Source organism: Scyliorhinus torazame, chromosome 2 (genome assembly GCF_047496885.1).
Source record: "Scyliorhinus torazame isolate Kashiwa2021f chromosome 2, sScyTor2.1, whole genome shotgun sequence".
Lineage (NCBI taxonomy): Eukaryota > Metazoa > Chordata > Chondrichthyes > Carcharhiniformes > Scyliorhinidae > Scyliorhinus > Scyliorhinus torazame.
Genome location: NC_092708.1, coordinates 232353029 through 232368142, shown reverse-complemented (window position 1 = coordinate 232368142; position 15114 = coordinate 232353029). Strand labels below are relative to the sequence as shown.

At 46.9% G+C, this 15114-nt stretch overlaps 1 protein-coding gene across 1 annotated transcript in view; it reads right to left on the bottom strand.

Moving 5' to 3' along the window:
- The window catches only part of ryr3 (ryanodine receptor 3), a 593334-nt gene that overhangs the window by 153626 nt on the left and 424594 nt on the right, over window positions 1-15114 (bottom strand). Inside the window, 3 exon segments of the mRNA XM_072484927.1 lie at window positions 3238-3330; window positions 4474-4561; window positions 11666-11906. Coding sequence (XP_072341028.1) covers window positions 3238-3330; window positions 4474-4561; window positions 11666-11906 — 422 coding nt within the window.

Here is a 15114-nt window from a genome sequence, read left to right as displayed (position 1 = left end):
TGGTCTGTGTTACTGCAAAAAAGAGATTAAGAATGTTAAACTTGATAGTTAATTGTATATCAATTGTTGTGCTATAAGTTAATGCACAAGTTAATGGGGTGAAATCTCCGCTGGCAGGATTCTCCGTTGCACTGGCAGCAGACCCACACCTGCCGAGTTCCTGGCGGCGTGGGGTGGCCACCATTGGCCGGTGGCGGGAACGGAGAATCCCGCTGCCGGCGAGGGCAGGATGCCGAGGAACTCGCGGCTGGGTGACTGGAGAATCCAGCCCAATGGGTGGGACTCTAAGTGCACAATTTATAATATCGGGGCTGGGGAATTTTCTGCTGGCATTTGCCGTAGGTGAAAATGGCAACACCGACAGAAAATCCTGCGAGATCGCAGAAACAAGAGTCTCGGCAAGTTCCAGTTCTCAGATTTTCCCCACCTCTCGCCTGTGACATCATGAGGTTCCCATCATTTAAATAAATTAACCTGGACTCAAAGGGCTTCCCCACACTCTGGTCCCCCAAGTAAGGAATTCCTCCCCAGGACATAACTGCCCGGGCATGCCCTCTGGGGCGGCCCACTGATGGCAGAACCAAGCCTCCAGTTTTTCTGCACACAGAGTACCAGAGAATCTGGAGAGAAAACTCGGGTGTGCAGCTGGAGATCTGCATGCCAGTTTTCTCACCCAGCCAGCACTCCCATCCAGAGTTTCTATTCTGGTTACATTTCTGTGCCTAAAAAGTGAGGTCAGCTTTTGTAAATTAAATTTTCCACTTTTGCGCCATCACTGTTTCTAGGTCAGGAAAAAAGCTGCTACAGCACCATGTCTTGACCCCAATCTCAAGCGAGTGAATATCTGAGTTACTGGGGTGAATTCTCCACTGGTGGGATTCTCCATTCCGCCAGCAGCACACCCCCATTTGCTGGTTTCCCGCGGCATAGGGTAGCTCCAATGGGAAATCTCATTGGCCAGTAGTGGAATGGAAAATCCCGCTGCCAGCAATGGCTCACGGCCGAGAAACATTTGGCTGGGGAGGCGGAGAATTCACCCCACTGTTGATTTTACCACTCAACCCGCCTGCTATCCTTAGAGCCTTTCTCAGTAAAATAACCAATTTTGAATCAATTTGAGGGACCAGACATCATTGGACTAAAATTGTCAAATTAGTGACAGAAAAGGCTTTCACCCTGCCCATTGATAGATTTAGTCTCGGACCAACAGTAAAAGGAAATATTGCTGAAAAGAGAGACATATTGCTGAAGCTTTACGTCTTGCACCCATCAGGACAAACACAGAATGCTAAATTTCAAATGATCAAAACAATTTACACAACAGGTTGGTTAACTGACAGGTTGGCAAGTTGACTGTGATTGGTTGAGACATTTTCATGGAGAAAGCAATGGGAACTATAGGTTCCCCAAGCTCCTTTTCTGCTGTAGTAGAAATTGTTGCGATCGTTTGATATTTGGCGTTCTTGTGTTTGTCCTGATGAGTGTGAGATGTACAGCTTCGACAAAATGTCTCTCTTTTCATCAATATTCAAGCTCTGTACTACCAAGCAACTGTAAAAGGAAATTTATTTTTTCTAATTACCTTCTGCTGCTCTGGCATAGAAAAAGCTAATTACCACCAATATTTAGCGCCGATCTCTGAATGACAGAACAATAGGCTGCCCTGAAGAACATCTAATAGGCAACTTCTATTAATTTTGGTTTATAAACACAAAAATGTAGAAACATATTTTTATATCCTTTAAAATTTTATTTAACTTATTTAATTTATTATCCATACACAGTTATTGGGCAAGCTGTTCGCTGATAGCGGGATTCTCTGTTCCCGCTGCTTATCAATGGGATTTCCCATTGAAGTTGCCCCACGCCACGGAGAAATCCACGGGCGGGGTACACTGCTGGTGGGACGAGGGAATCCCACCGCCAGCAAATCCGTCCATTATCAGTAAAAGGAGAAAACCACAATTTTAATTCAGCAAAGGTTCAGTCAACACGCAACGCTACAAAGTAAGTTTCCCATTAACAAATGAAGGAAGCAACATTCTCTTCCGAACTCCAAGCCTCATTTTGATACTAAATTATGAGCTCCTGACTAAAAATCATATTCTGCACACTAAATTAATACAGATATGCTGATATTTTTCTTTTTTAAGATTTGGTTGACGTACACCAACTTTCTTCCGGTCTGCACCAAAGGTATTAATTCATGCTGAGATAAAGCTGGATGGATACCTGCAGCTCACTGTACAAAGCTAAGGAACTGGTTTCCCCACACGAGCTCTATGAATACGGATGGCTGTTCACACGTGGAGGGTAATTGGATATTTGATCCTGTACTGATCCCATGTTTGCAAATACACTTTCCAACAGGGCCACTAGATAGCAATCAGAACTGGTAATCCTGACTAATTTTTCCCCTTCCTTGCTTGAGGATTATGCCCAGCTGCGATGTCCCACGTACTGCCTTATCTACATGGGCAACACTGGCCAAATCTTTCCATTGGTGGAATGCTGCCCCCCTACCCCACCATCCCCCCCAGCTGGGTTTTGGTGCATCACTTAAGAAGCCACAGTTTTAAAAATCCCATTCAACCGTAAGTTGAACAATAATTAAATTGCTTGCACAGGCTTGGGAGTTCAATACACCATGTAGGGACGGTCGTGTCCCCCTCAACCCCCATACACACACACAGCATATTTTGTGGCAGGGGTGGCGGCCTTGCTTTTCACCATATGGCGGGATCTTCCTTTTCCACCGATGTCAATGGGTTTTTCCATGATGTGTGCTGTCCAACACCAGGGAACCTGCGGCGGAGGGACACCATTAGTGGGATTGGAGGACCTTGCCAGCGGGAAGGGCCAGAAAACTTCAGCCCCAGTATCAAACTGAGGTTCTTAAGAAAATGTTGCTTCCTTCATTTTTGATTGCCTTTATCCTGCCAACGTTTGTATTAATATTATCAAGTCATTAATGTACCTGCTATTATGACATAGAACAATAACTGCACATCAAAGTTTTGACTGGAGTAAGTCATGGTAACATAGCAAGGCGTACTCTGCTAGAAGAGAATTTCCAATCACATTACCTCAGTTACACTTAACTCAATTGTCCATTGTTTCTGAATCAAAGCTTGGCAACTATATCGTGACATTTAAAAAATTAATCTGAAAAATATGTGCTGTATTAGATCCAGTGTATATAGCATGCAAGTTAAAGGACAAGTTACTGACGTTTACCTTGGACATCTTGCTCTTATTATCTGCAATCAGGAAGGCCATGTTGTTGATTTCATTCTGAACCACAAAATTCTGTTCCTCCCGTTTGAAATTCTGTAAAACAGATATTTGATAGAGATAAATCTAAAGTGCTCAGTAATGTTACGCACAATAACTCTCAATTTGACAATGCTACTCTGTTAGCTGTGAATGTTTTCGAATAGATAATCTCACAACACTTACTGGGCTCTGTCCAGTAACCTCATTTAATAATTGGTTCACGAGGAGTTCCATGCGCTGTCCTTCGGGTGTGGCTGTCTTCAATCATTTATACCTACAACCTGCTCACACCAGGTCTTGTGCACAGGACAAGCTGGGGGAGATGGTTGCATTATAATAATCTCATGGGACTAGCAGCCCAGAGGCCAGGTTAATGCTCTGGACATGTGGGTTCAAATCCCAGAAGCAGGTGGCATTTAAAGTTCAATCACAAAATCTGGAATTGGGCCCATGAAAACTTCATTGGTTGTAATAAAAGCCCACCTGCTCTACTGATGTCAATATTCTTTAGGGAAGGAAATCTACCATCTTTACCTTGTCTAGCCTACATGTGACTCTAGATTCACGGCAAAGTTTCGACTGTTAACTGCCCTCTGAAAGGACGGCAAGCTGCCAGTTCAAGAGTAATCAGACCTTGCCAGTAATGCCCACATCACATGAAAGAATACATTTTTTAAAAAGCAATCTGCCTAGATGATATGATCATCTTTAAGAAATATACTCCTCCAAAGGTCTTTGGCAGATTACAGTCCATAACATTTTCTGAGGAACATATAAAAAACTAAATTCGGCAAATGCAGCAGAAATCTATGGAGAGAAAATTCCCAGCGAAAGTCAATGGACTTTTTGCTGAATTGTTAAACTTTCCATCTCACCCACGGCAGGACTGGAAAATCTGTTTCCGTTCAATGTCCTTTCATCGGAGCAAAGAGGCCACAGCGTGCAGAAAGTAAGCTATCAATTTGCACAGTGGACGTGGGTGGTGGGAAGGCACAGCAGTTTAACAAACCCTGGAATTGTAGCAAAAGAAAGACCACAAGAAGCAGGACACTGAAATGTCAACTGGGTGCATCAAAGAGCAGCTTTAATAAAACTTAATGCTCTCATACTTGGAAACTCTTCTCGAAAGTGAAGAATTGATTCATTTTTAATATACTTAAGTTTGTTTTGCGATGACTTTGCAAATTAATTCCTTACGGCTGATTTACACCACAAGATGAAAACCTCAGCCACCATGTGGAAGAGTTCATCCGCATCTGTATCTGGTTCCTTCAGCCATCTTGCCCTGAAAGAAGAAAACATGGTAGTTGGAACAGTCTGTTTCCATCCTTGTAATAACCTGCACGGAGCACACGGGACTGGCTTGATTGCTTTCCCCATGTAGCTCAAGGGGTATAAGCTGACCCGCTAACTACGGGGCTATTACCATGTGTATATAAGGTCGAGCAGATAGGAACCGACCGACAGAGGACTCAATGAGGTCTAACTGGGCCCCTTTGTAAACAGTACGTATTATAAATAAACGTCTTCTTTATGTTACTCGTCTGACTACTTTCGCTTTTATTAAAATCCTGATGCTAAAAGACTCCAAATTTCTTAAAAGATGCCAACCAAATAACTGAGAAAAAAAAAATTCAGTTTTAATTAATTGCTTGATTGATTTGATTTATTGTCACATGTACCGAAGTACAGTGAAAAGTATTTTTCTGCAGCCGAGGAATGTACACAGTACGTACATAGTAGACACAAGAATAATCAACAGGGAACATTGACAAATGGTAAATCGATAAAACACTGATTGGTTACAGTGTGGAACAAGGGGCCAAACAAAGCAAACACATGACCAAGAACAGCATAGGGCGTCGTGAATAGTGTTCTTACAGGGAACAGATTCCCGTACCAGCCTCCCTGAATAGGCGCTGGAATGTGGTGACTAGGGGCTTTTCACAGTAACTTCATTTGAAGCCTACTTGTGAAAATAAGCGATTTTCATTTCATTTCATTTTTCATTTCAGTCCGAGGGGGAGTCATTGAGGAGTCTTGTAGCTGTGGGGAAGAAGCTGTTCCTATGTCTGGATGTGCGTGTCTTCAGACTTCTGTACCTTTTGCCTGATGGAAGTGACTGGAAGAAGGCAATGCCTGGGTGGGAGGGGTCTCTGATAATGCTGTCTGCCTTCCTGAGGCAGCAGGAGGTGTTTACAGAATCAATGAGAGGGTGGCAAGTTTGTGTGATGCGTTGGGAGTTCACCACACTCTGCAGTTTCTTGCGATCTTGGACCGAGCAGTTGCCATACCAGGCTGTGATGCAGCCGGATAGGATGCTCTCTATCGCACATCTGGAGAAGTTGTGAGAGTCGATGCAGAAATGCCATATTTCTTTAGCTTCCGCAGGAAGTAGAGACGTTGTTGGGCTTTCTTGACTGTTGCATCCACGTGAGTGGACCAGACAGACTGTTGGTGATGGTGACCCCCAGGAACTTAAAGCTATCGACCATTTCCACTTCAGAGCCATCTTAGCAATTATACAAAACAAAAATTATATGTTGAATAATGTAGGGCTGCAAATTCAGTCTTTGCAGCTCAGTAAAAGCAAAATGAATTTTCCAACTCCTACGTCACTACATTTACTCTGATATGCACGTACCACATAGGAGCAGAGGTAAGTCATTTGGCCCCTCGAGGCTGCTCTGACATTCAGTAAGATCATGGCTGATTTGTTTGTGCTTCAAGAGTCGCATTCCCATCTACCCCCAATAATCCTTGAACAATCATAGAACTATTTTGGTGTAATAACTATTTTTCATTTGCTAATGATTCTCTACATTCTAGAAGGGCTTTCCCTAATAATAATAATCATTATTGTCACAAGTAGGCTTACATTAACACTGCAATGAAGTTACTGTGAAACACTCCTAGTCGCCACATTCCGGCACCTGTTCGGGTACACAGCGGGAGAATTCAGAGAGCGGGATTCTCTGATCCTGAGGCTAAGTTTTGACGCCGTCGTAGACGCCGTTACGTTTGTCGATGGCATCAACATGGCCTCAGAAGCAGCAATTCTGATCTCTACAGGGGCCAGCACAGCACTGGAGCGACCATCGCCGCTCCAGCTGCCATTCCCCAGCGTCAGTTGGGCGCCGTAGGTCTGCGCATGCGCAGTGGGACCGGCGGCAACGCGCACATGCGAAGTGGGACCGGCGCGATTGCCGCGCATGCGCAGTGGCTCCCTTCTCCGCGCCGGCCCCGACGCAACATGGCGTATGGCTACAGGGGCCGGCATGGAATAAATGAGGCCCCCAGCCCGAGAGACCGACCCGCCGATCGGTAGGCCCCAATAGCGGGCCAGGCCACAGCGGACCCCCCTCCCCACCCACCCCCAGATGCATCCACGCCGAGGTCCCGCCGGATAAGAGCAGGTGTGGACGGTACCAGCGGGGCTCGGCTTTTTAGCGAGGCCGCTCGGCACATCCCGGACCGCGAATCGGCGGGGCCCGCAGAGCGCCAGCGCCGATTCTCCGCTCTCCGGAGAATTGGAGGATCGGCGCCGGGGTGGCGTGGCGCGATTCGCGCAGGTCCCGGCGATTCTCCGGCCCGGCCCCGGGCTGAGAGAATCCCGCCCAGAATGTCCAAATTACTTAATAGTCTTGAAGGTTCTCGAGAGGGGTTGATTATGCTCCACTACTTAACCCAAGTGGTCATCATCTGGGACTCATCACTGGATGCCAGGAGAGTACTTGACCATAATAAGATCCTGCCATCCTCACCTATGGTGAGTGAAATCTTTTACAATCATGTAAAATGTGCTGTATCGACCATCTATTACTATTTAGGTTTATTAATAATGTGTTGTAATAACATAGAAATATAGAAACTCGTAGAAGTAGGCTATTTGGCCCTTTGAGCCTGCTCCGCCATTTGTTATGATAAATGGCTGATCATCTAACTCAGTCACGTGTTTCTTCTTGAGCCCCATATGCTTTGAACTTCTTAGTCCCTCTTTCTGGAAAACATACAAAGTTTTGGCCTCAATTGTGTTCTGTGGTAGTGAATTCCATCAGCTCGCCACTCTCTGGATGAAGAAATTTCCATTAATTCCAGTCCTAAATGGTTTCCCCCGCATCATTAAACTGTGACCTCTGGTTCTGGACTCCCTCCCTTGCCATTTGAAACATCTTTCCTGCAAATATCCTGTTTAGTCCTGTTAGAATTTTATAGGTTTTTATGAGATTCCCCCCTTATTCTTCGAAACTCCAGTAAACATGATCCTAACCGACTCAATCTCTCCTCATATGTCAGTCCTGCCATCCCAGTGATCAGTCTGGTAAACCTTCACTGCACTCCCTCTATAGCAAGAGCAATCTAGCTCAGATAAGGAGAGCAGAATTGTACACAATATTCCAGGTGTGACCTCACCAAAGTCCTGTATAATTATAGCAAGCCCTCCCTGCTCCCTATCTGGTGCAAATATCCCTTTAACCTGAGTTTTGTCATAAATATATCTATCTCCTCCTTGGAAACCATTTAATGACTGAGATTCAACCAGACTATGGGGCAGCGAGTTCCACAAATTCACCACCTCTGCGAGAAGTAGTTCCTTCTCATCTCAGTTCTAAATCTACTGTCTACAGGTGGGAGGTGGATTTGGGTCCTGGAAGAGGTCAGCCATGATCTGATTGAATGGTGGAGCAGGCTCGAAGGGCTGATTTGCCTTCTTCTGCTCCTAATTCCTATGTTCTTATGTTCCTACTCTTTGTTTTCTCTCCGCCAACCAGCTTTCTATCCATCTCAATATATCCCAATCCAATGCGCTTTAATTTTACACGCCAATCTCTTATGTGGGACTTTGTCGAAACCTCCTGAAAGTCCAAATAAACCAGCTCCGAGTTTTATGCGGGCAGCACGGTGGCACAATGGTTAGAGTTGCTGCCTCACGGCGCCGAAGTCCCGGTTTCGATCCCGGGTCACTGTCCATGTGGAGTTTGCACATTCTTCCCGTGTCTGCGTGTTACTCATCCCCACAACCCAAAATGATGTGCAGGGTAGGTGGATTGGCCACACTAAATTGCCCCTTAATTGAAAAAAAATAATTGGGCACTTTCAATTTATTTTAAAAAAGAAGAGGCAGTGAAAGTACTCAGTTACTTTGATGTGGTGAGGAGCTGTCAATCATAGCAAGAATGTTTATAAACATTGTGGTTAGCACCAAAGCAGAGTACTTGAGATGCATTCAAGCCTTAAGGGAAAGATAAATAAACAATCCCCTAAAACAGCTATGTCTGAACCATTAAGCTGTTAATCACAGGCTAGTGAATGTTATTGCTCTGTGAAATTGAATGGATGTTTTGCATTTCAAAGGTGTCAGAGGATTTGAAGCCATTTCAAGTGTTGCGGGCTTTCCAGGAAGCCTCTGACAATTGTAACAGCTGATGTTTTAAAGGATTTTGTCTGAGGCAGCAGATGTTAGGGAAGCGAAGGTGTTTCTGCATTGATTCTTCATTGAACTGCCTGCACACTCTTTAGCTGTCAGGCAGAGCCATTCAGGCTGAGGAGGCCACTTCAGAGTTTACCAGGTCAAACCAGGAGGATGCGATTCAGCAGAGGGCTGACTGAGATCACCGTACTAAGGGTGATCTTAAGGTTGCCCAGTCTGGAAGGGCAGGCCAGACATGGGACCCCTATCCTGGGCGGGAGGGTCCCAGGGTAAAGCCCTCATCCACAGCCCAAGCCCACCCAATCCCTAGGATAGTCGGGGGAACCACCCCTCTTGAGCTTGGTAGTGGCAGAGGGGAACATAAGCTATGGGCTGACCCCCTTGCCCCCAGGGTCCAACATGCCAGGTGCGGGTATCACTGCCAGGGTATAGGTGCCATGGTGCCGGGGGCAGTGCACCATTGACAGTGCCAGGGTCTGGTCTGAAGGGAGGTGGCTAATAGAGATGATTGAGGGGTTAGGTGAGGGGGGGCGTCAGGTAACCCGCATGCAAGCATGGTGTGCGGGGGTGGTGACCTGTTATTCCCCTGGTGGGGGGAAGATTTCCCTCCTTGATGAGGGTTTGGGGCTGCCCTCCTGCTCAGCAGGGGGGGGTCAGATTTATGTTGTGGGGAGGAGGGGGCTTGCCGCTGGACTTTGGGATCATGCTGCCCATTCAATATGGCAGCCCATACTGGAATTTTGAGGGAATCCGGCGAGTTCTTCTATGCATAAATTTGAATGTTTAATGAGTGTGACTCTCAACTGAGCCCCGTTTCTAGTGCCAGTGGAGACCAGTCCCATTCCCACTGTCGGGAGCACTTAGTTTCCGGAATCCCAGCCAATATCTTGAGTTAACGTGTGACATTAAAATAATCAATTTTAACTTTAAAATATGTCTGTGGCTGAAATCTTATATTTTGGGATATTATTGGTCCCCAGCAAGACCATAAGAAATAGAAATAGTATAGGACATTCGGCCCTTTGAGCCTGCTCCACCATTCAATAGGATCGTGGCTTCTCCGACATTCCTCACGTCCACTTTCCTGTCCATTCCTCGTAACCCTAGATTCCCTTACTGGTCAAGAATCTATCTATCTCAGCCTTAAATGTACACTAGGACTCTGGCCCCACAGCTGTCTGTGGCAAAGACTTCCAAAGACTCAACCTTCTGAGAGAAGAAATTCCTCCTCATCTCAGTCTTAATTGGGCACCCCAGTATTCTGAGACTATGCCCTCTGGTCCTGGACTTTCCAGTGAGGGGAAAGATCCTCTCAACATTTACCCTGTCAAGTCTCTTAGGAATCCTAAGTGTTTCAATAAGATCACCTCTTATTCTTCTAAATTCCAATGAGTGAAGTCCCAATCTGTTTAACCTTTGCTCATAAGACAATCCCTCCCGATTGAGGATCATCCTTGTGAAACGTCTTTGATCCGCCTCCAATGAAAGAATATATTTCCTTAAATAAGAGGACCGAAGCTGCTTACAGTAAACAGGGAAGCATTGTTCTGATTGAACTGCTTCATTATCTTTGATAAATCGAATGCCAGAACCTGACTCTTGGCATGATGACGCATTCCTGTCTTGGATCAATATTACTGCCCTCTGGCCCCTGATCTTCCACTCTTCACTGCCCTGGGACTCGGGCTGCAGCTTTCATCCCACAGTTTTAGTATTCACCTTTCCCAGCCTTGTCCAACCTTTCTCCACACGCACCGACTTATTCAGCTCCCTTTTCTGACTTGTATCTGGAGTTGCAGGATTCTAGATGCGAGTCAGGAGCCCAGCCCGAAATAGGCTTGGCAACAATGTACTGATGTAAAAGGAGTAAAAGGTTTGGGGAGGGGACGATCGTAAGCTCCAGGGTGGGGCAGAGACCAGGATTTCAAATAAAGGGGGTTAAGAGCGAGCAGAAACTCCAAAACACAAGTCTTGGAGATGAGAAAGAACAGAGGAATGGGTAAAAAAATAGCACATTCAAATGGAAACAAGTGCCCATTCACCAAGGTGGACCGTACGCATTCACCACAGTGGAGTACCCATTTACCAAGGTAGACTGCACCCATTCACCAAGGTAGACTGTATCCATTCACCAAGATGGACTGTACCCATTCACCAAGATGGACTGTATCCATTCACCAAGGTGAACTGTACCAACCTCCAAAGTGGACTGTACCCAACCTCCAAAGTGGACTGTACCCATTAATCAAGATGGGCTCTATCCATTCACCAAAGTGGACTGTACCCATTCACCAAGATGGACTTTACCCATTCACCAAAGTGGACTGTACACATTCACCAAGGTGGACTCTACCCATTCACCAACCTGGACTGTACACATTCACCAAGGTGGACTGTACCCATTCACCAAGGTGAACTGTACCCATTCACCATGATGAACTGTACCATTCACCATGATGAACTGTACCCATTCACCAAGATGGACTGTACCCATTCACCAAGATGGACTGTACCCATTCACCAACGTGGACAGTACCCATTCACCAAGATGGACTGTACCCATTCACCAAGATGGACTGTACCCATTCACCAATGTGGACAGTACCCATTCACCAAAGTGGACTGTACCCATTCACCAAAGTGGACTGTACCCATTCACCAAAGTGGACTGTACCCATTCACCAAAGTGGACTGTACTCATTCACCAAAGTGGACTGTACACATTCACCAAAGTGGACTGTACACATTCACCAAAGTGGACTGTACCCATTCACCAAAGTGGACTGTACACATTCACAAGGTTGGACGGGATCTGGGGGAAGGACGTCATGAGAAAAATGTACTTTTGCTGCAAGTGCTGTTCTTATTCAATTCATAAACAATCCCGAACAACATTGTTAAAAATGTAAACAATTTTGACAGGAACATGCATCTGAAGAATCATGTTGTTAATCTTGCCTGTTGTAATCTACATAGCGGATTAAAATTGGGTAGAAAGAATAGAGATCTCGGCAGAGGACAGAAAACTCATCCAGAATTAGCAGCTCAGTCTCCTGGGTATCGGACTTGACTTCTGCTTTCATTTGTTCTTCCTCTATTACAACCTTCATTGATTTCTTCTTCAGTTTCTCCAGGGTTGGTATGAATTGGTTTTTCAGCAGTTCAGGTTTTGCTTTGCTAATGATTGGCTGAGCATACACTGGAAAATATAAAAAGAAACAGCTAGTTAATGGTCTCCAGTAACACAGGGTAAGCAAGTTAATGATGGATATACATTGGATGCACACTCTGCACATAGATGGGTGCATTATTCCTGTTTCACATCTAATGTGCCCAGTATGGCTCACATATTAACGCCGAACACACTGGACGTCTATAAACAAGGTGTACCACATTGATGAGAGCAATTTTATTTATAGTAATTGGGCCACTCCCAATAACGTGGTTGCACTACCCACACCCCTCGCCAGAAGTGCCGAGTGGATGATCCATCTTGGTCTCCTCCGGAGGTCCCAGCATCACAGATTCACTCCACGTGATATCAAAAAAAGGCTGAAGGCACTGGATACTGCAAAGATTATAGGCCCTGACAATATCCCGGCAATAGTACTGAAGACTTGTGCGCCAGAACTTGATACGCCCCCTAGCCAAGCTGTTCCAGTACAGCTACAACACTGGCATCTACCAATGTGCAAAATTGCCCAGCTGTGCCCTGTACACAAGAAACTGGACAAATCCAACCCAGCCAATTACTGCCCTATCAGTCTATTATCTATCATCAGCAAAGTGATGGAAGGAGTCATCAATAGTGCTATATAGCGGCACTTACTCAGCAATAACCTGCTCACGGACGCTCAGATATGGTTCCGCCCGGTCCTTACCTTATTACAGCCTTGGTTCAAACATGGACAAAAGAGCTGAATACCAGAGGTGACGTGAGAGTGATTGCCTCAAGGCAGCATTTGACCGAGTATGCCATCAAGGAGCCCCTAGCGAACCTGGAGTCAATGGGAATCAGGGGGAAACTCTCTGCTGGTTGGAGTCATACCTGGAACAAAGGAAGATGGTTGGGGTGGTTGGAGGCCAATCATCTCAACTCCGGGACATCACTGCAGGAGTTCCTCAGGGTAGTGTCCTGGGCACAACCATCTTGAGCTGCTTCATCAATGACCTCCCTTCCATCATAAGGTCAGAAGTTGGAATGTTTGCAGGTGACTGCACAATGTTCAGCATCATTCGCAACTCCTCAGATAATGAAGCAGTCTGTGTCCAAATGCAGCAAGACCTGAACAATATCCAGGCTTGGGCTGACAAGTGGCAAGTTACATTCGCGCCACACAAGTACCAGGCAATGGCCATCTCCTACAAGAGAGGATCTAATCACCGCCCCTTGACATTCAATGGCATTACCCTCGCAGAATCCCCCACAACCAACATCTTGAGGGGTTACCATTGATCAGAAACTGAACTGGACTAGCCACAATAATACTGTGACTGCCAGGGCAGGTCAAAGGCTAGGAATCCTACGGCGAGTAACTCACCTCCTGACCCTCCAAAGCATGTCCACAATTTACAAGGCACAAGTCAGGAGTATAATGGAATACTCTCCACTTGCCTGGATGAGTGCAGCTCCAACAACACTCAAGAAGCTCAACACCATCCAAGACAAAGCAGCTCGTGTGATTGCTCTGCTTTCCACAACATTCAAACCCTCCACCACCGAGGAACATTGGCTGCCGTGTGCACCATCTACAAGATGCACTGCGGTAACTCACCAAGGTTCCTTAGACAACACCTTCCAAACCCGCGACCACCACCGTCTAGAAGAAAAAGAGCAGCAGATACCTGGGAACCCCACCACCTGGAGGTTCTCCTCCAAGTCACTCATTACCCTGACTTGGAAATATATTGCTGCTCCTTCACATTCGCTGGGGCAACATCCTGTAACTCCCTCCCTAACAGCACTGTGGGTGTACTGACTCCTCAAGGAGTGCAGCGGTTCAAGAAGGCAACTCACTCTCACATTCTGAAGGGCAACTATGGATGTTGAAAAATGCTGGCCGAACCAGCGACGCCCACATCCCGTTAATTAATTTTAAAATAAAATGGTGAGTAATCTGTCATATTAGGATACCAGACGAGAAACCCAAACAATTTGTTAATAGGGTAGGAAAGGATACTTTGCTGATTTGACTGACAAATAGGGATCATTCAGATCAAATAAAACTTTGGGCGCGATGCTCTCGCCACGTTGCACTCGAGTGAGAGCACAATCGAGGCCGCGGATCTCCCGGCACCCTCGCAGGATTCACCCAAGACCTGCAAGGCGTCGGAATCGGAACCCTGCCCAAAGGGGTGGGACCAAACTGCACTCGTTGAAGTAGGTCGTGACCCTACTTAAGGCCTACCTAACCGGGATTCACCAGCCTCCCTCGTTTCACCAGCCTCCCCAGCGAGGCTGCAGCCAATCAGTACTGGTCCACAAGAACATGGACCAGGCGGAATGGCACCCGGAGAATCTCCTGGGCCATTAGATGCCCCTGAGTGGTCAGGAATAGTGCAGTGTGGGCCCCTGGCCCTCCCCCTGGAACGTGAGCACCTTGGCACTTTCTGTTTGGCACCTTGGCACTGCCACCCTGGTTGGAGCACTGCCTGGGTGCCAGTGCTAGGGTGCCCAGGTGTCAGGGTGGCACTGCCAATGGTCAGGGCCTGAGGAGGTCATGCCCATGGAAGGAGGGTAGAGGGGGCGGGGGATTAAAGGGGGGTGCATGGCAGGTAAGTAGTGACTTGGGGGGGTGAGGTGTTGGAAGTGGGGGGGAGCTGAGGGGGGTTGAGGGGCCTGAAGGGGGGGGGGGCAGCCCCAGGGACCGCATAGCGGGGTGTCCTCACTTGTGGAGTGTGGGGTAGTGCCCACGTGTGAGGGGGAGACATTTCCATTGGGTGGGGGATGGAGGTAACCCACAGGCTCACTTAGAGATCCGGGCACCCTTTCAAAATGGCGGCCCGTGTTCAGCTTCCCAGTGCTGAAAGAAACTCTACGGGTGCGATTTTCCTGAAAGATTTTGAAGTGTGGTAACGAGCGGGAACTGCCACAAGCTTCCTGGCGCTCTGACCAGTGAGGCCGGCAGCGCTATTCCATGATAATTGGTCCATTTAACGAGGCACAATTTGCTTCATACCGCAAATGAAGGCTCACCAGCTGATTCGCCAAGAATTCACTCGCCAGATCCACTAACAAGGTCGAACAGCACTTAAACAGCTCTTGCACAGCCAATCCCAGGTGCTAGCAACAATAGCGCCGAGAAGACCGGCCCCAAGATTCGGCGATGCACACCTGGAGAGGCGCCTAGACGCGGTGGAGGATAGAAGTGATGTCCTGTTCCCCACCGAGGGTCCCGGAGGGTGAG